The following is a 19,283-nucleotide window of genomic DNA, read 5'->3' on the forward strand; positions in this document are numbered from 1 at the left end:
AGCTATTATCTTTTCAAGTTTTACCTATACGCCAGTCTCTCTCCTCTCCTTTTGAGACTCCAATTAAATTATGCTGGACCTCAATGTATCCTCCACGTGTCTTACCCTCTATTCTATATTGTCTATTGATTCTGGTACACACTGCTTTGTCTCTTCAGGTGCTTTGTAACCTTTTACCGTTTGCTGGCCATTTTGTTTGAAAAAGTTATTATAGAAATAACTTGAGACCTAGGATATCGCTAGCATCCTTCATCACCTCCTGTGAGATGCCTGAGGGCACTAGTAGTTCAGTGCCGTGGCTTTATAACCTCTGGATCACAGTCTGTAGCCTACCTTTGGAATGATTCCCTTCAAATTTACAGTCTAGAACAGGGGTTACTGTACCAAGATCTCTGCCTTTGGCGAGTTCTTAGCTCTAACTATTTTTCCTTCGGCCACAGGAATGTGCCACACAGGTCTGCCTCTTAGCCTCCTTTGGTTTGTCCTTTGGGTGGCAGAGGCAGGTGGAAATAGACCAGGTTCTGCCTTGGACCTGATGCCTGTCACCGACACCTTGTGTAATTTGCCAAAAGCAGCTCTTCTTAGCCCTTCGCCTGGGTAGGCAGATGCCCCGGGATAGAGAGAACTCTGGCTCATTTCCCTGAGCCCCAACCTCCTTCCTATTCATGTTGCTATCTTATTAGGTCATTGGTCATTGATGCTTTTCCAAAGATACTTTTACAGATTTCTTTCAGCTTTTCTCTTTTAAGAGGGAAGGTTAGTTTGAATCATCTATCCCACCCATACTAGAAGTCCTTCACACAGACAGGGTTTTGTTTTGGTTTTGGTGATCACTTTCCTGCCAATATTAAATTTCATATGAAATCTAGATTTCTGAAAATTCAGGGGATCTGGCAACCCTGGGCTCACAGATTAACAAGGCAGTAACTGGAGAGAGCTGAGTGTCACCAGAGTTCCCACTGTGCTCTATGGTCTTAAACTAGCCCCAGTCTAGAATTGGCTGCCTGTCTTGATAGGCATCTGAATTGGCCACCACTGAATAAGCAGTAATGAAATAGAAGCAATTAGATGATTTCAGTATTAATGAGAATACATCTTACCTGGATAGTTCTATATCCAGGAATCTAGGACATTCTAACTTACATGTTTTCTTTTTCTGAAATAGGCAGTCTCACTGTGAGGGGCTTGAAGGCTGTGAGTGAGGGCCGGCAGATTGGCACGGGGAGCCAGAACAGTTTTGGGGAATGAAGGGGCTGAGGTCGTCCCCAGCCCGCGGTCTCTGAGATTCAGATTCTCCACGTGGACTGAGCTGTCTCCTCTCAGCCCAGCCCTCCCAGGGGCACTCCCGAGGCTGGCAAAGCAGCGTGCAAAGGAAGCTACAGAGAGACATGAGGAGACTCTAGGTCCACTTTGGCAGGGAGAACCCCTGGCTGAGCACAGTTCTGAGAACACAGGCTCTTTTCCTTTCCCACCTTGAGAAACCACCGAGGCCTAGGGGGATCTTCAGTGGCCTAGCCCATCATCTCCTTTCAGGCCCACCATTGGGGAGCACACCCTGGGGTGGTGACACTACTTCTCCAGGGGAAAAGTTAACAGTCTCTTTGCATGTCCCATAACTGCCACCCCCCAGCCCACTTGATGCAACTGGTCACAGGTAGCATTGTGGCATTCTCTAGCCTCTAGAAGGTACAGCCTTCTAAGAGAGGACTAGTTCTTTGGAAAGGATTTGAGGACATAAACAGGGATAGGAAGTCTAAAGGAGAAACTAGACTTCCCACTGCTCTGGAATTGTGGGGCTCAGGGGTTGCATCTGAGAATACTCTTAGAGGATGGGTTGGGAGCAACAGTGATATGCCAGACTGAAGACGGGCACCCTGATTACTCTATTTTTTCATAGCTGGGTGCACATCCCTGTGTGTGTATATGTATATATACGCGGGCCTCTCACTATTGTGGCCTCTCCTGTTGCAGAGCCCAGGCTCCGGATGCGCAGGCTCAGCGGCCATGGCTCACGTGCCCAGCCACTCCACAGCACGTGGGATCTTCCCGGACCGGGGCACGAACCCACGTCCCCTGCATCAGCAGGCAGACTCCCAACCACTGCGCCACCAGGGAAGCCCACCCTATATTTTTTGATACCACATAGCATAGCACCCTAGCTAAGACCATGGGCTCTGGGGCCAGAGCCTAGGTTCAAATACCAGCTATATCATTTAGAAATAGTAGGTTATTCAAATCCTCAGGGCCAAAGTTTTATCATTTGCATAACAAGAATGGATGAGTACGAATCCCATTGGACTGTGGTGAGAATCAGATATAACTCACACAAAACACTTAGCATTCTACCCTAACCCAATACAGGCAGGCATGTAACACAAGCTCATGAATATATTATTACTGTTGTTATTCTTGAAGCAGGAAGCCTGGCTTGCTAGGACCGCAGGGGGCGGAAGTGAGTAGACCAGCATTCCAGCCCCAGCGTGTTGACCTTTGATAGACAGACAACAACTCCTCTGCCTTGTGCTTCCTTGTCCATAAAATGAAGTTCATACGATCTTTTCTGACGGAAGATCAGATACAAAAAGATTAAGAATATCACCAGTGTTCTCAGCTCTTTGAATGAAAGACACCCAAAGTCACTCTGGTCAGAACTAAGATCTCTCTGTATCAGTCAGATGCTCTGGGCCCCAGGAAATCCCTTCCTTTTTTGTTTGTGTGCAGGGGGGACCCCTCTATCCAGCCAGAGGGAACACAGTCAGATGGCAGGTGGACAAGACAAAGCTGAAAACAGACGGAACAGGCGTGCCTACACTCGGAACACATTCCTTCAGGGTGTGTCTGTGTCTAAAGCAGTAAGTTAGCGAGGACCACCACAGGGAGAAAGGGCAGAAGCAACCGGGGAAGAAAGAGAACTTGGGCTGTGAGGCTGTCTGAGCAGGGGCGGCACAGCGGAATCCTCAGCGCCAGGCTCTAAGGCGACAGCAGCGAGCCCTCTACGTACAGCCTTCCCTGCGATATAAACACCGTGCCTGGAATTTATGGGCGATGAATATACATTTTACGAGTGCAGTGACTGAAAGTTTCTTCCACTTTTGACAAAAGAATATGTTCTTCCGTGGACTTTGCCTCTGTGACGTGGCTGCCATACTGCCCTTAAGTCCTTGAAGGATGCTGTTGGCCTTTTCATCGAAGTAGTGCTAGACTGTCTACCTACAATTTTGGCAAGGCTTCCTATCTCTGTAAAATCAAATCAGAACTTTCTTCATCCCCAGGTTATTCTGAATCTCTCAGTTTGACTAGTGTAATTGTGTGAAGAAAACACAGTCTAACACTACGGAGTTGATACTGAGGTACGGTTTCTATGGTGATGCAAAGTAAAACTGATTTTCTTGTTTTGTTAAGTTTCTGAGAAGTGGAAACAGGTCTTCAAAGGTCTCGGGACATTTGTCTGGGTTATTTTCTGCACTTTTTGTAGTCTTCCAGGAGGAGAGAATAGCAGAGGCCAGTTACCCCTATAAATGCCTCCTAGTGGTTTGGATTTAGAAGGATTTATCTGGTCTGGAGGGCAAGTCAATCCTGCCAAACAGAGGTGGAAATAAGGATGCTGAAGGTTACCAGAGCAGGAACGCTCAGACTTGAATGTGGACACAGATCCCCTGGGGAGCTTCTTAAAATGCAGAATCTGATTTGGCAGGTCTGGGGTGGGGCCTGAGATTCTGCATCTCAGAAGCAACCAGGTGATGCTGATGCTACTGAACCAAGGACTACTCTTTGGGTAGCAAGAGTTTCAGGTACTGGTAGAAACAGTATAAATTATATCTGCTTTTAAACTGCTTAGTGAATCGTATTCATTACACGGATGGTGAATTCATCAGGACTGCAAATTCTGAGCAGTATCAAAATGAAATACCCTATGTTGATGTAAGTCGGGGTTAGCAGTTAGATTCACCAACAGAGAAATGCCCAGGTGGTTAAAGACAGCACAAAATGTACAGCTGGAAAATCTTAGTCAGTTATCAAAGTACCTTAGCTTTTGTTAAATACCATACTGCCCATCCTCATTGTGATACCTGAGGCTGTAACTAAAAGCAAACCAAGAACAAAAAGCAACAATAGACTTGGCTTCCCAAGGGATGTGGGGCTTCTGTGGGTGGTGGGTTTGAGGGTCACTGAGAAAGCATCTGAAATGCAATCATGCCTTGTGAGCCACTCCCGGGAGCCCCATTCACACCAGGACACAATGTCAGGGCACTCCTGGCTTTGCACAAGTAGAAGTGGCCCACGCTTGCTGCCCATGTGTTCTAGGTACTGCCCAGGACTCTCTCTCATACCTTTCTTTTTTCACACCATTGTTCCACAAGTTCCTCCTGAACAGTTCTCCTTTGTCTTCCAACATAGTTCTAAGGCTGCTCATCTGAAAATCATTTGTAAGCAACGCTTTAAATAGAAAAAAGAAGGAATCCTTCCTATAAGAAACCAAACACCTGAAAAAGGAATTCGATCTCATGAAACAAACACACTCGAAGACATTTTCCTTTCAGGTTTTCTTGCCATCAGATGCTGGGGATTCAATCTCAGAAGGCCAATTTTGGAGATTTCCAGGGATATTTGATACTTGTTTTGAAAACATTAAAATTCATCTCTCTGTATAAACACACATGTGAATACGAATGTAATTGTACCTTTTACAAAATGTGTTGTTGAGCCAAACTCATTTGGATGTATGCTTCCCTGAATATAATCAGAAATTGTGCCTAATGTTCAAAAAGGCCAGAGTCAGCAAACTAGAATCCTTGGGCTAAGTCTGGTCTACCACCTGCTTTTTGGATAGCCTGTGAACTAAGACTTAGCTTTACGTTTTTAAATCATTGAAAAAACAATCAGAAGAATACTTTGTGACATGTGAAAGTTATATGAAATTCAAAGTTTAATACCCATAAATAAATTTACTTATTCATTTATGTATTATCTGTGGCTGCTTTTATGCTACAGTGGCAGTTGAGAAGTTGCAACATGGACAATATGACTAGTGTTATGGGTTGACTCGTGTCCCCCACTCCCACATTCAGCTGTTCCAGCCCTAATCCCCACTACCTCAGAATGTGACCTTTGGAGATAAGGTCTTGACAGAGGCAATCTAATTAAAATGAGGTCATGGGGGTGGGCGCTACTCCAATATGCCTGGTCTGCTTGCAAGGGGGGAAATTTGGACACAGGTACACACAGAGGGAAGATGATATAAAGAGACAGAGGGAGAAGACAGCTATTTACAAACCAGGGAGAGAGGCCTGGAACACATCCTTCCCTCACAGCTCTTAGAAGGAACCAACTCTGCCAACACCTTGATCTTGAACTTCTAGTCTCCAGAACTGTGAGACAATACATTTCTGCTGTCAAAGCACCCAGTCTGTTGGACTATTACATCAGCCCTAGCAAACTATTACAGCGAGCAAAACTTAAAGTATTTACTATCTGGTTTTTACAGAAAAAGCTTGCTAACACCTACTCCATGGGACTAATTTAAAAAAATTTTTTTATTGGAGTATAGATGATTTACAATGTTGTGTTAGTTTCAGGTGTACAGCAAAGTGAATCAGTTATACTATATCAATACATATATCCACTCTTTCTTATATTCTTTTCCCATATCGGCCATTACAGAGTATGGAGTAGAGTTCCCTAGGTCCTTATTAGCTATCTATTTTATATATAATATAAAATAGTATATGTCAATCCCAATCTCCCAACTCATGGGACTAATTTTTTGCATTTAATGCTTTGAAGCCAGCAAGCACATGCCTCATAACAAGCGACAGAGACTCCAGAAATCCTCTCTTTATCTCACACCTACCCTAGTCTTTAAATACTTTTTCTCTGGCAAATGAGTTGGGAACAACCAACCAATGGCACATTATCTTGGATAAAACAGAATTATTGAACAACCCCAACTCAGTACCTCTCGCTTCAAGCCAGGAGGGCAGCAAATTTGATCCACTAACTCCATGGATGTAAGAATTTTAAATAATGGGAGGAGGGAGAAAAGGAAAGGAGAATGCACAGACAGGAAGAGAATTTCAAATTCATTTTTGAACCTTTCAATATAGTATTATGTAACTAAAACATTGTGTCACAGGGCCCCGGCACCCTCTTATAAGACCAACATCTTTAAAAGCTGCCTGTTCGCTTGGGATATCTCCCATAGATCCAGTTGGCCCTCAGAGAATTTAATGGCAGATGATAAGACAAGACAAGTCAATTCCATTATAAAACAAATTGCTAGTTAGTCTGGGACTTTTTGATCCTCGCATGATCAAAACTCTGGTCTACATTGCTATTAATAAAAATAATGGCAAGAACGAAATTATTAATGACAGCAAACATTTAGTGAGCATTTTTTATGTACCAGGCATTGTCCAAAACACTTTAAATGAATTATTTCATGTAACCATCACAATAATCCTATGAAATAAGTATTTTTATCCTCATGTGACTGATAAAGTAACTGAAGTTTACAGAAATTAAGTTGCCCAAGATTACAGAACTGGAAAATGGCAGACCCAGGGCTCAAGACCAAGGATGTGGGTGGGGTTCCAAAGCCCAGCCTCTCAACGTGGGCCACGTGGCCTCAACGGTATATGAAAAAAGCAAAATCTTGGTGCCTCCACAGTTTCATTCCCCTGAAAAAGTCACTGTGTTTTCTTCCTCTTTGTATTAAGCATGTCTCCATTCTGATGCTTTGACATTTGGGACCTTGCTGACACTGGAAGGGACAGCTCCTTCAGGATTAGCTAATTTCTAGAGAGAGCAGAGAGCTCTCCTGGGGGCCCCCTCTTTTATAATTAGAGCAACGAATCCAGAGCTCACTCCCCAACCACCTGCTTTGTTGGGCTCTCACACTCAGACCACTAGCCACCTGCCCTAATCACCCCAGGGCCAAGTACCTGACAACTAGGAACGTAGGAAGCCCTATGCCCCAGAGCCTGCTGAAATTGTTCAAACTAGCTAATCCTAACCCTACGAACCCTGCCTCCCTTCTTCCTTTCCATGGAAACCACAATAAAAGCTCTTAGCTACATTTCCCCCTATTCCTTCTGCCTCATAACCAACCCTGGTTCCTCCCCCGCCCCGCCCCACCTTGGCAGTGCATGGAGTGACTTGTCTCACCTCTTGGGAATGGTGAGTAACAAGCTACCTTTTCAATGACAATCCTCTCCTCACCTACTGGCCTCACCATACCCCAATAATAATAAAACCTACATTTTAAAACACTTTTATAGCCTCATCTACCTCCCATGCCCCTATAATTAAGTTTCGAATACCAAACAATGCCTTACATGATGACTTCTACCAACAAAGGTGCTCGGAAATGAAACCAAGCAACCAACCACCCGCTCCTCCCCTAAAAAACAAACAACGAAAAACAGTGAAACAAGAGTTTCATAAACCTTTCGTTGTTTCCCCTCCTGCCTAAGGCTGAAGCATTCTGCTATTGATATGCCGCTCTCCTGAAGTTTGCGTCATACCTCCCAACTTTCCTGGGAAGCGAAAACAAAGGATGCGGAACCCCCCCCCCCCACCTGCATCTTGAATAGGGTTTCTCTTTTGGGGATTAGAGCATCAAACTTAAAATCAGCCAAGAGCAGACAGGAGAGCTAAAAACAGCCACATTCCTCACCTCTACTGCCCAGATCCCGCGTTCATCATGGGAAAAAAGCGTGATCGTGGTGGGGAAGCCAGACAATGCCGCCTCCTTCTCAGGCTGCTTCAATGCATGGTCTCGTCCTGAGCCTTCTTCTCAATGTCACAGGCAATCTCAAGGTTCACCATCAGTGTTTATTTGCCAAGGTACACTCTTAACTTATGAGTAAAGCAAAGGATTTACTCCCCACCAAAGAAGGGCACTGATTCAAAGAAAGCCTGAAAATCACCGCCAGCCTATGAGCCTTCAGTAGCTTTCTGCTGAAAGGCATGGAAACTTGGTTGTGCTGTGCGTCTGGGCTGGAACAAAGAGGATGCTGGGAAAGCCAGATTGTGCCGGCCACTGCTTGTCAAGCCCATTCACCTGGCAAGAGGAGTTATGGCCAGTGACCCTCTGTACTTGTGGGACCAAGGCAAATTCATTCATGCTCCCTTTTCAGGCTGAGTAAACAAGATCCAGCAAGAATCTAGGTTAACCAATAGCTGGTTAAGTACGTGCTTTGGGCACAATAAAGCAGAAGCACCAAAATAAATAGCCTTGTAAGGAAAAAAATACCCAAGTTTTGTTAGATTTCCTTACCTTTATTTTTAAAGCTGATTTTGTTTTTATTTTGAATGACACGCGGGGACGTGGGGAGAGGAAATCTAATTTGTTTTCAGAGCTCTGGGTCTGTAAACCTTAATTCAAAATTGACCCAGAGCCAGGATCAAGGCATGACTTTTGGCTGTTCTACTTCTTAAGACCACTAGGTTCTTGGGATAAATTAGCAATATCAAGACAGTCTGACAAGATTTGGAGCAAGGGTCTTTTCTGCATATACTGCAAAAAAAGGAGGATTTAAGATGGGCCCTATTTGTGGGATTGACATGAGTGACAGCCAGCTGTCATCAAGGCACACGCTTTCCCACAAGTCCCTGAATGTCCACAGTGTGGGGGGACAGGGTGAGTCTCGGCCCCAAGCCAGCACACACTCAGTACCTTAAAGGGAGTTGTGACCCCAGCAGAGGCCGAGGGAAAGGCGCATTGTCGTCAAAACCCTAAACAGCCCTGGATTGAGACAGTCACTAGCCCCTTCAAAACACCCGCCAAATTCCAAGCCCAAGGGAGTTTATCACACACCATCAGATGACCATCCCAGGAAAGGTCCCTCAGTTCCAGGGAAAACATTCCACAGTAATAGCAGAGCGTGAGTCCAGATTTCAATATCCAAGTGAGAAAAATAAGGACTGTTTGCCCTGTCTTTTTTTTAATGGGCAATTCACCTAAATGAGTAGAAATAAAGAAAATCCATACATGTTTGCTTCTTTCTCAATTTTAATTCAGCTCCAAGTGACTCTGATTGGTGAAAACAGTTGTACTAAATTCCTTTCTAGGCCACTAGAGGGAAATCTAACCCACCTCACCAGAATTTGTTTCTTTTCTTTCTTTTTTAAAAAGTAATAATCACAGAACCAAAATGTTTAGGCTGAAGAATACGCTGAAATGTTACCTTTCTCTGTCCCTTCCACCCTTGCCCATATTTGAAAATTATTTGAATCTTTGTGGTCATGGAGACTTCTAGAAAAGCACAAACCAGCCATCTTAAGTTGGGAAGTTGTTCTAACAGGCAATCTGAATCACTTCCAGTTCAGCTTGAATTTATTTCCTCAAATTACATATTCATCAGTTATGGAGAACAGCTGGTCATCTTTCTCTGCATCACATTATTCTTTAAATTCCTGAAGACCTCCAGGTCACGCCTTTCTTTCGAGCAAAACGAGCCAGCTCTTCAACTTGGCCATAGAGTTTACATCCCAACCCTTTAACCACGTGCCGCTCTTCTCCACTCTCTCTACATCACTCCACCCTCCCCCATACCTCCAAACTACAGCAATACAGACTAAACTCTGAGGAGAAAAATGAAGTATTTCATGGTTTTCCTTGCATGTATGGCTATTAATACATCTGTGTGCTGGTTTTCTTTTTGAATATGACATACTGTTTTTGATATATATTTATGTAGTATGATTTCAAAACCATGTGTATATATGTGTGTATATGTATATAAATATACAAACACATACATACATAAACACAGACATATGTATACATACATATACATATATTTTTTTTAATCTTGTTATGAAAATTGAATGCCTAAGTTAATGTCCATTTATGTGTCACTTTTTTTTTTTTTTTTTTTTGCAGTACACGGGCCTCTCACTGTTGTGGCCTCTCCCATTGCGGAGCACAGGCTCTGGACGCGCAGGCTCAGCGGCCATGGCTCACGGGCCCAGCCGTTCTGCGGCATGTGGGATCTTCCCGGACCAGGGCATGAACCCGTGTCTCCTGCATCGGCAGGCAGACTCTCAACCACTGCACCACCAGGGAAGCCCTATGTGTCACTTCTGAATTCCATTCTATTTCCAAGTTTTCCACAACACGCCCATTATTTCAATATCTAACTTTATTCTCCAACTGTTTAACCACTTACTTTAGATCCCTATTAGCTATAAAACATAACTGGTATGTATTTATAACATTATTCTTTTAATAATTTTTAATAACCTATTCATTGCTAATTCAAATTAAGGAGGAGAAAACTGGTTGTTCTCAAAGCACTCACCGTTATCAACATTTGTAAGTGCAGTATAATAAAGAATAGATTCGGTCTTTGTCCCTGGCACAGAACTTCTAAAATCCTTTGAATTTCCTGAGTGACAGGAGTGTCAAGCATAATAAGCCCGTTTCAACCATACCTGAGTTTATGTTAAGGAGGTGACTCTTGGTGAGCGCCCAGACAGCATCAGAATGAGGACTGTAGCCCAAGGAACCAACCAGGTGATGAGAGGATTGGAACCCTCCACCCAACCCCCCCATGTCCCAGGAAGGGGGAGGGGCTGGAGACTGAGTTCAATCAGGAACACTCAGTGATTTAATCAATTGTGCCTAGGTAATGAAACCTCCAAAAACTCCTAAACAACAGGGTTCAAAGAGCTTCTGAGCTGGCGAAGACCTCAGGGCGCTCCGGCAGCAGCATACCAGAAGAAGGCGTGGAACTCTGAACACCCTTCCCTGTGTACCTTGCCCTGTCTCTTCCATTGGGCTGTCCTCGAGTTGCATCCTTTATAAAAAATCACTGAGAGTAAGTAAAGTGCTTTTCTGGGTTCTGTGAGTCATTCTAGCAAATTATCAAGCCTAACGGGGAAATCATGGGAACCCCTGAATTTGTAGGCAAATGGGTGGAAATGTGGGGAGCCTGGGTGCCCATTTGCAGCTAGTGTCTGAAGTGGGGGCAATCTTGTGGGACTGAGCCCTTAACCTGTGGGTCTGGGCTAACTCAATGTAGTTAATCTCAACTGAATTGAACTGTTAGACACCCAGGTGGTGGCTAAGAATCAGAGAATTGGTTGTTGGTGTGAGAAAAAAGTCTCTCAGTAACACTGAACCGAGGCTCCAGGTGCAACCTTGGGTTCAAGCACAGGTAAGAAGAAATTCTCTCTCCTTGGGACCTCCTCAGGACCTCAAAACATGGGTTTTATTAAGACCTAGTATGAATCTCCAATCCAGACCTTACCTGATCCGTGGGACTGAATGTTCCCTGACTCAGTTTACTCACTTGCAAAAGCGGGACGATAATTCTACTCTGGAGGCCACTGGAACCATTAATAAAATATTGGATACATCTAAAATACTGGGTTGGCCAAAAAGTGTGTCTGGGTTTTTCCATACAATGTTTTGCCCTTTGGGCCAACCCAATATGTAGAACGCACCTTTTGGCCAACCCAATATGTAGAATGGTGCCTGGCACATTGTAGACCTTAAAAATGACAACTGGTTTTATTCAAACCCTCAATCACAGAAGAAAACCTGATGGCAGCACCAAGGTTCATACTGAGTACAGTTTCCTGTGTGATATAATCAGCGTGAGATATTGCAAAGTAATTAACACTGAATACAGATCTTCCTTGATTTACGATGGGTAACCTCCTGATAAACCCATCTTAAGCTGAAAATACCGTAAGTCAGAAATGCATTTAACACACCTAACATACGGAACACCTTAGCTTAGCCTGGCCTACCTTAAACGTGCTCAGAACACTTACATTAGCTTACAGTGGGGCAAATTCATCTAACACAAAGACTTAATAAAGTGTTGAATGGCTCATGTAATTTATTGAATACTGTACTGAAGTGAAAATCAGAATGGTTGTAGGGATACAGAGTGGTTGTAAGTGTATCCATTGGTTGTTTTCCTTTGAGATTGTGTGGCTGACGGGGAGCTGTGGCTCAGTGCTGCTGTCCAGCATCACCAGAGAGTATGGGACCACGTATCGCTAACCCAGGAAAAGATCAAAATCAGAAGTACGGTTTCTACTGAATGCTTATTACTTTCTCACCATCAAAAAGTAGAAAAATCAAGTTGGACCATGATGAGTCGGGGACTGTTTGTATTTTCGTTCATTTGGCAAAATTGTACTGGACATTTACCATATGCCAGGTGGTATTCTGTGCATTAGGGATACAGTGAAAAAAAAACTAAGCGCTGGCCTTCTGGTGTTTTATTCTACTGGGTGGAGACAGACAATAAAACAAATAAACAAGTAAATATATATGTGATGGGACTATGTACTATGGAGAAAAGTAAAGCAGGGCAAGGGAGCTAAGTCGCACTCGGGTATGAGGGCTATTTTATGTAGAGTGGCCACAGTAACCCTCATTGAGGAGTGAGGGGGAAGACCATGCAGATATCAGAGGGAAAAGCATTCCAGGCAGAGGGAACAGCCACTGTTAAGTGCCCTGAGGCAGAGTATTCTTGGCATGTTCACCAAACAATGGCTGCAGTGGAGAGAGAAACAGGATGAGAGGTAGGAGGTGAAGTCAGAGGGAGAAAAGGGGCCATTTCCAGTTGCGTCTGAGACCACAGGAAGGGTTTTGGCTCTTCTCTGAGTGAGCTGGGGACCCACTGGAGGATTTCAGAGTCATGAGGTGATCTAACATGTTTTTTAAAAGAGTCTTCTGGTTGCTGTGCTGAGACTAGGGTGTGGGCAAGGGAGTGGGCAAGACTGGAAGGAAGGATGCCAGTGAGGAGAGCACCGCAATCGTCTAGAGAGGACAGTAGTTTGGCCCAGGGTAGCAATGGTGAGGATGGGAAGTCGGGGTCAGACTCTGGTTGTGTTCTGAAGGTCAAGTTGATAGGATTTGCTCTTGGATGTGGGGTAGGAGAGAAAGAAAGGAGTCAAGGATGAATCTTAGATTTCTGGCTGAACCTACTGGAAGAATGAAACTGCCATTTACTGAGATGAAGAAGACACTGAAAGAAGCAGGGTTTGGTGGGGGAGGGGAGCAGAGCGCTGGCAGGCGTCAAGTTGGAAAGACCCACAAGACATTCACATGGAGTCCACCGGGCAACTGGGAAGTCTAGAGGACAGCGGCCCATGCCTGCAAGGGCACTAAAAACAGGTGTTGCCCCTTCGACCATTTTAAAGATTTCAAGGTCGATCAAATATACTTTAATTTTTTTAAAAAAAGTCTAATTCTGAAAATGGAAAAAGTATCTAAATAAAAATCAAATTTCCCCCTTAAAATTTTTTTTTCAAGGTCCTGTTTTTAGGGCTTCACAGTTCATGTAACTCTTAGCTGTTCAAGTGCGGCCCTTGTACCAGTAGCACAATATGCCTTGGGGTTTGTTAGAAATGCAGACTCTCCAGGCTTCCCCAAACCTGAGTCAGAATCTTCAGCTTGATAAGATCTCCAGGTGATTCATATACACCTTAAAGTCTGAGGCACTCGGCTAATCAGGATCATCTGGGTAGCTTTTTAAAACTATAAGTCCAGGCGGAATAATTAAAGTCAATCTCCGAGAGTGGGGCCAGGCGTGTTATCCTCACCAAGGCCCCCAAATGGTTCTGACGTGCAGTCCGGGTTAGAACCACTGATCTAACCCTTCCCTTCCTGGCCTGCTCTCTCTGTACTACTGGGTTTATATTGCTGACGCTCTCAGAAACCCATCTCCAAAGAGGTGTGCAGATCTCAGAGAGCAAGAAGGTGTGTAGCTAGAGTAACCAGCTGTTTATCTGGGATCAGTGCCCCCTTTCACTCTCAGAAGTACCGTGGTTTAGAAGATAAATTATATGCTCTCCCAGCATAGTGCAAAAGGGCTCTGGGCTTTATATTGCTGGATTATAAAGTCAAAATAAGAACAGCTAGGACAAAACACCAGATGGCCTTTGGTTTGACAGATGAATCCAGTGTAGAGAGACTTCTGGTGCTTAGATATTAGTTTTTAAGGTGTTCTATGTACAGCTTATCAGAAATACATACATAAATTCCCTCAATTTGTAAGGAGGGTTAGAGAAGATCAGTCCCCTTCCCGGGGCTGGATGGGGTGGAGCGCGGTTACAACCTGCAATTATAGTTCCAAAGCCAACTGCTGATTAGTAGGGAACTGATTATCAGCCTGTGATTACCCCAGGCCTTAGCTAAACTTCTCTTTCCTTTTCCTTTTGGATCTTTTATTGTTTATTAGCTATTCCACCCTCAGGCTCAAAGGGACAAGGAAAGAAGGTGAAGAAAAAGTGAATTTAGCGGTCCTGTTAATAAGCTTGGTGGGAAAGAAAATGGAAATAACTGGACTGTTTCTGGTTACCTGTGAATTTAAATTCTTTTGGCTCATCCCTTTTTCCAAATTATTCCCAGCTGGTGTGAGGGCTCATTGAAGGCCTACTGATTGCCAGTAAAATTAAAGCAATCTTGTATTTTGAAAACTGTGTAATCTCCAAGGAATAGGCCTTGGAAGCTTTCCTTCCTAATTTACCAAGGACACAGGGTGAGGGCAAGGCAAGCACCTCTGCAACTCATCAGAGCCCTCCCCACCCCCCTCCTCCCCTCACCACCAATTCTTAGGTGCACCTGAACAGAATTTTTTAAAAAATACTTTCTGATGTAGATAAGAAATTATTTTACATCAGCTTAAGACAAATAGCATAATCACTGTTAGACAAAAGGACTCAGATGGGGCTTCCCTGGTGGCGCAGTGGTTGGGAGTCCGCCTGCCGATGCAGGGGACATGGGTTCGTGTCCCGGTCCGGGAAGATCCCACATGCCGCGGCAGCGGCTGGGCCCGTGGGCCATGGCCGCTGAGCCTGCGCGTCCGGAGCCTGTGCTCCACAACGGGAGAGGCCACAGCAGTGAGAGGCCCGCATATCGCAAAAAAAAAAAAAAAAAAAAAAAAAGGACTCAGATGGAAAATCTACACTCAGGAGTAGAGACTTTTGTGCATATAGATTGTATCACAAGTTTTCCTAGTTGCATCACTAGGATAGTTATGAATACTTCCACAAGGCAACCACAGTATAAATGTTTAAAACATGTTCTGTTCACATGTGTCTAAAATGTCTGGAAAAGAAACTATCCATGTGCAAAGTAGAAGAGCCAGATGCTGATAAGCTAGTTAAAGGGAACTCTTGTTAAATAACAGTAATAAGGGAGTCTTCTTGTTAAATAACTTGTTAGCGTGGGTAAAACATCCAAAAATACCTGTTGCATTAGAATAAGATTATCAATGGAATCTCTACAGACCAGAGATGTACTTTTATGGGCTTCTGAGTGCAAGTGGGACTGTGTGTGGGGGGGGGATCTCTGCTTTCTGGGCTCTAAGTCAGAACAAGCTAAAAAGGTGGAAGAGGGACTTCCCTGGTGGCGCAGTGGTTGAGAATCCGCCTGCCAATGCAGGGGACACGGGTTCGAGCCCTGGTCCGGGAAGATGCCACATGCCGCAGAGCAACTAAGCCTGTGCACCACAACTACTGAGCCTGCGCTCTAGAGCCAGTGAGCCACAACCACTGAGCCCGCGTGCCTACAGCTCGTGCTCTGCAACAAGAGAAGCCACCGCAATGAGCAGCCCGCGCACCGCAACAAAAAGTAGCCCCTGCTCGCAGCAACTAGAGAAAGCCCGCGCACAGCAACGAAGACCCAACGCAGCCAAATATAGGTTAATTAATTAATTTAAAAAAATAATAAAAAGGTGGAAGAGGTCTCTGTAGCTAAGAAAGCACCACACGCTGGTGTTGCCCTGCCAGGCCCTGGACCAATAATAATATTAGCAGCTTGAGCAGAAGGCCTTATCTTTGATCTCTGTTAACAGTTAACCGCAGACTTTTCCTTCCAGAGCTCTTGGAAGGCAGAAGCAGGTGGTCCTGGAAAGCAGTGCTGGAAGGAGGCCCCCCAGTGGTTAAACTTAGATGCCTAGGGACAGTTCAGCAGTAATTGAGACAGGTGGGCCTGTGGAGAGATGCTGCTTCCTCTTCCTTAGGGGTTTAGATGCCTTTTAAAATCTTACTCTAAATTGTATCTTGACTGAAATATATTACACAGTACGGCTTAAGATGATGAGCCAGTGATGTCTGGTCTTTGAACAAGGCGTTCTATTTTCATCTAAAATTTTTAGCTAGATCATAAGCTCAGTATTCTGAGGCCCACCTAGCTGGGTCTGGCAAAACCCTCACTTAGGGTTACAAAGGGAAGGAATACCAGCGATCAGAAGAAGAGCCTTATCAATGAAGGGATTTCCCAACCATTCAAAGTGGCAAACTTTAAACCAACAGGATGGGAAATACACAGCAATGGCGATTATAACCAGCATTACTTATGGTTTCTTTGAAGTATATACTTACCACACAACCTTCTAGCAGCAGACCTGTGGTGGTTTTCAACTTCAAAGTAAACCTTAAAAACAAAGTGGTACCACTTGGCCTTTGGGGACCACCTCAGAGAGAGACTCATATGTGTATAGGGTATTTTTACATGTGTCTAATGGCTTGGACATACTTCTGCAGTTAGTGCAAAGGTAAATAAAAATAAGCAAACATCATAACCACTTATCCCGTGCAAATAGGGAAAGGAATGTTGAGGAAAAAATAGCCTCGAATCAGAGTGAGTCAGAGTTGATGAGGCCAGGAATATCATTCCTCACCCTATACGTAGCTCTGGACTTTCAGGCCCTTGCTTTAATCTCACTTCCCAACATGAGATGTAGAAGAGTTTTATATGGAAAGACAGTGTTAGCCTCCAATTCTTGCATGATTTGGTACTATCTTGGGTGAAATATACTCAGTAACAAATTATGCTGGCAGAGCGTGGCACATCCCTGCGTGGAGAGCCTGGAATCCTGAGAAGGAAAGGCCAAAGTCTCAATGCTGGCTTCGTGCTCTGCCCCTTCACACTCTCAGTGACCCAGACAACAGAGGCCTCCCAGGCCTCTTCTTCCCCATCTGGGGTAATTTTACTCCAGATAGATCCACTGGTTACAGAGTCAGGTGTAAGGTTCTATGGTACCATTTTCATCGAGTTCTTTGAGACCCTCCAAAGAAAGATACCATTAAAAACAAAAACAAAAACCACTAAATTACTTACAAAGAAAGATAACCCTCCCTGGTATCTTATTCCATCCATGGTGCAACTTTGGCAAATTATACCTGAAAATCCTGGGCAACTCTACACTGAGAAGCAGTGAGTTTTTCTTTGTTTCTCTACTTCTCCACAAAAGAAGCATTGCAGATGGAACCAATGGTTTCATCTCAAGGAACCATTTCCTCAAGGACTCTGCCTCAAAACCCAGGCTGAACTAGAGACCAAGGCAGGAAGGGGCAGCTAGCAGTGTAGATGGAAGTGCCCAACATTATAATGGGTACTTTCTGGTATTCAGTAATGTTGCCTGGAGCTTTAACAAATACAGGGGTGAGGATACGGTTGTGCTGTTGCTTTTCTAAGTGAGTTTTTAATTAGCTCTGTGCTGAAAACTTGAGGGGGCTCTGCCATACACAGGCCAGCCCAGCTGTGTCAGCGTCCTCCCTTCACTTTAAATTCAGACCAGCCATGGCCCCTCCTCTCCTCTCACAGTGGGCTATGCAGCAACCTCAAAGAGGAAGCCCTGGGTAGCATCTATGGCACCTCACGTGGCACCTCACGGACATGGTCCAACCCAGAGTTTTCCGAACACTTGGGAACCCATCATTTACATGAGTATAGACAAGGCTCTGAAGAGTTTGACCCGCTTGACTCTAACTCAAATTTTCCTTAACTGGTGTATACAAGGTGCCTCTCTTGAGGTTACCACAATCAACAAACTGCAGAACAGTCAAGAGAGGCAAGTGGTTTCGGAAATGCTGGTCTAAACTCATAGATGCTTGAGAGCAATTTTTCTGTTTCAAACACTGCAATAAATGAGTTAAATCTGCTTAGAGTCACTCGCAGTTTGTCCTTGATAGCTGGAGCTATCAATACACCTCTCTAGAAAGTAAAATCACCCCCACTAAAGCTCCTTAAGTTTTCCAGGAGCAGTAAGACACACAGTACTGAGAGCACAACTCTGTTCAGGTACCTGGGGCTCCTGGTCATGACCACTGGGATCCCTCTCATAGCTTTCTGCATACAGTCTGATGGTGGCCCGCACACCACTGGAGGAACTGAGCCGGAAGATGAGCCGAGATGCATCTGAGAAAATGATCCTCAGGCCCTAAGAGCAAGAATATCAAAGGATGGATCAGTGAACAAATGAATACACAGCTAAAAATGACGAACACCAACCCTGGAGATTAGCGTATTCTTAGCATCCAAAGATGCTCGGCATTGTGACAATTTATAATTGGCTCTCTACACGCACCAAACAGGACAGTGAGGTAAACCTAGAAGTTACTTAAGGTTATCTATTTGTCTCTATTCTATTTCTGTTGTCTTCTGGTTCATGTTGGGGGAGGGTTAGGAGCAAAACTATGAACAGATGCTCAAGATCCCTTGGTCTGGTGATGTAGAAATAAGAAAGCGGTAAATGTAACAAGAATGGGGTGATATTTAATAAATGTCCCAGGGGTAATACCTAGGAATAAACCTACATAATGAGACAAAAGACCTGTATGCAGAAAACTGTAAGACATTGATGAAAGAAATGAAAGATGATACAAACAGATGGAGATATATACTATGCTCTTGGATTGGAAGAATCAACATTGTGAAAATGACTATACTACCCAAAGCAATCTACAGATTCACTGCAATCCCTATCAAACTACCACTGGCATTTTTCACAGAACTAGAACAAAAAATTTCACAAATTGTATGGAAACACAAAAGACCCCAAATAGTCAAAGCAATCTTGAGAACAAAAAACGGAGTTGGAGGAATCAGGCTCCCTGACTTCAGACTATACTACAAAGCTACAGTAATCAAGACAGTATGGTACTGGCACAAAAACAGAAAGATAGATCAATGGAGCAGGATAGAAAGCCCAGAGATAAACCCATGCACCTAAGGTCACCATATCTTTGATAAAGGAGGCAGGAATGTACAGTGGAGAAAGGACAGCCTCTTCAATAAGTGGTGCTGGGAAAACTGGACAGTTACATGTAAAAGTATGAGATTAGATCACTCCCTAACATCATACACAAAAGTAAGCTCAAGATGGATTAAAGACCTAAATGTAAGGCCAGACACTATCAAACTCTTAGAGGAAAACATAGGCAGAACACTCTATGACATAAATCACAGCAAGATCCTTTTTGACCCACCTCCTAGAGAAATGGAAATAAAAATAAACAAATGGGACCTA

At 44.1% G+C, this 19,283-nt stretch overlaps 1 protein-coding gene across 1 annotated transcript in view; it reads right to left on the reverse strand.

Moving 5' to 3' along the window:
* The window catches only part of PGM5 (phosphoglucomutase 5), a 198,962-nt gene that overhangs the window by 17,894 nt on the left and 161,785 nt on the right, over window positions 1–19,283 (reverse strand). Inside the window, exon 10 of the mRNA XM_032635313.1 lies at window positions 18,060–18,194. Within this exon, the coding sequence (XP_032491204.1) occupies window positions 18,060–18,194 (135 nt within the window). The remainder of the gene's footprint in view (window positions 1–18,059; window positions 18,195–19,283) is intronic.

This window comes from Phocoena sinus, chromosome 6, assembly GCF_008692025.1.
Source record: "Phocoena sinus isolate mPhoSin1 chromosome 6, mPhoSin1.pri, whole genome shotgun sequence".
NCBI classification, from domain to species: domain Eukaryota; kingdom Metazoa; phylum Chordata; class Mammalia; order Artiodactyla; family Phocoenidae; genus Phocoena; species Phocoena sinus.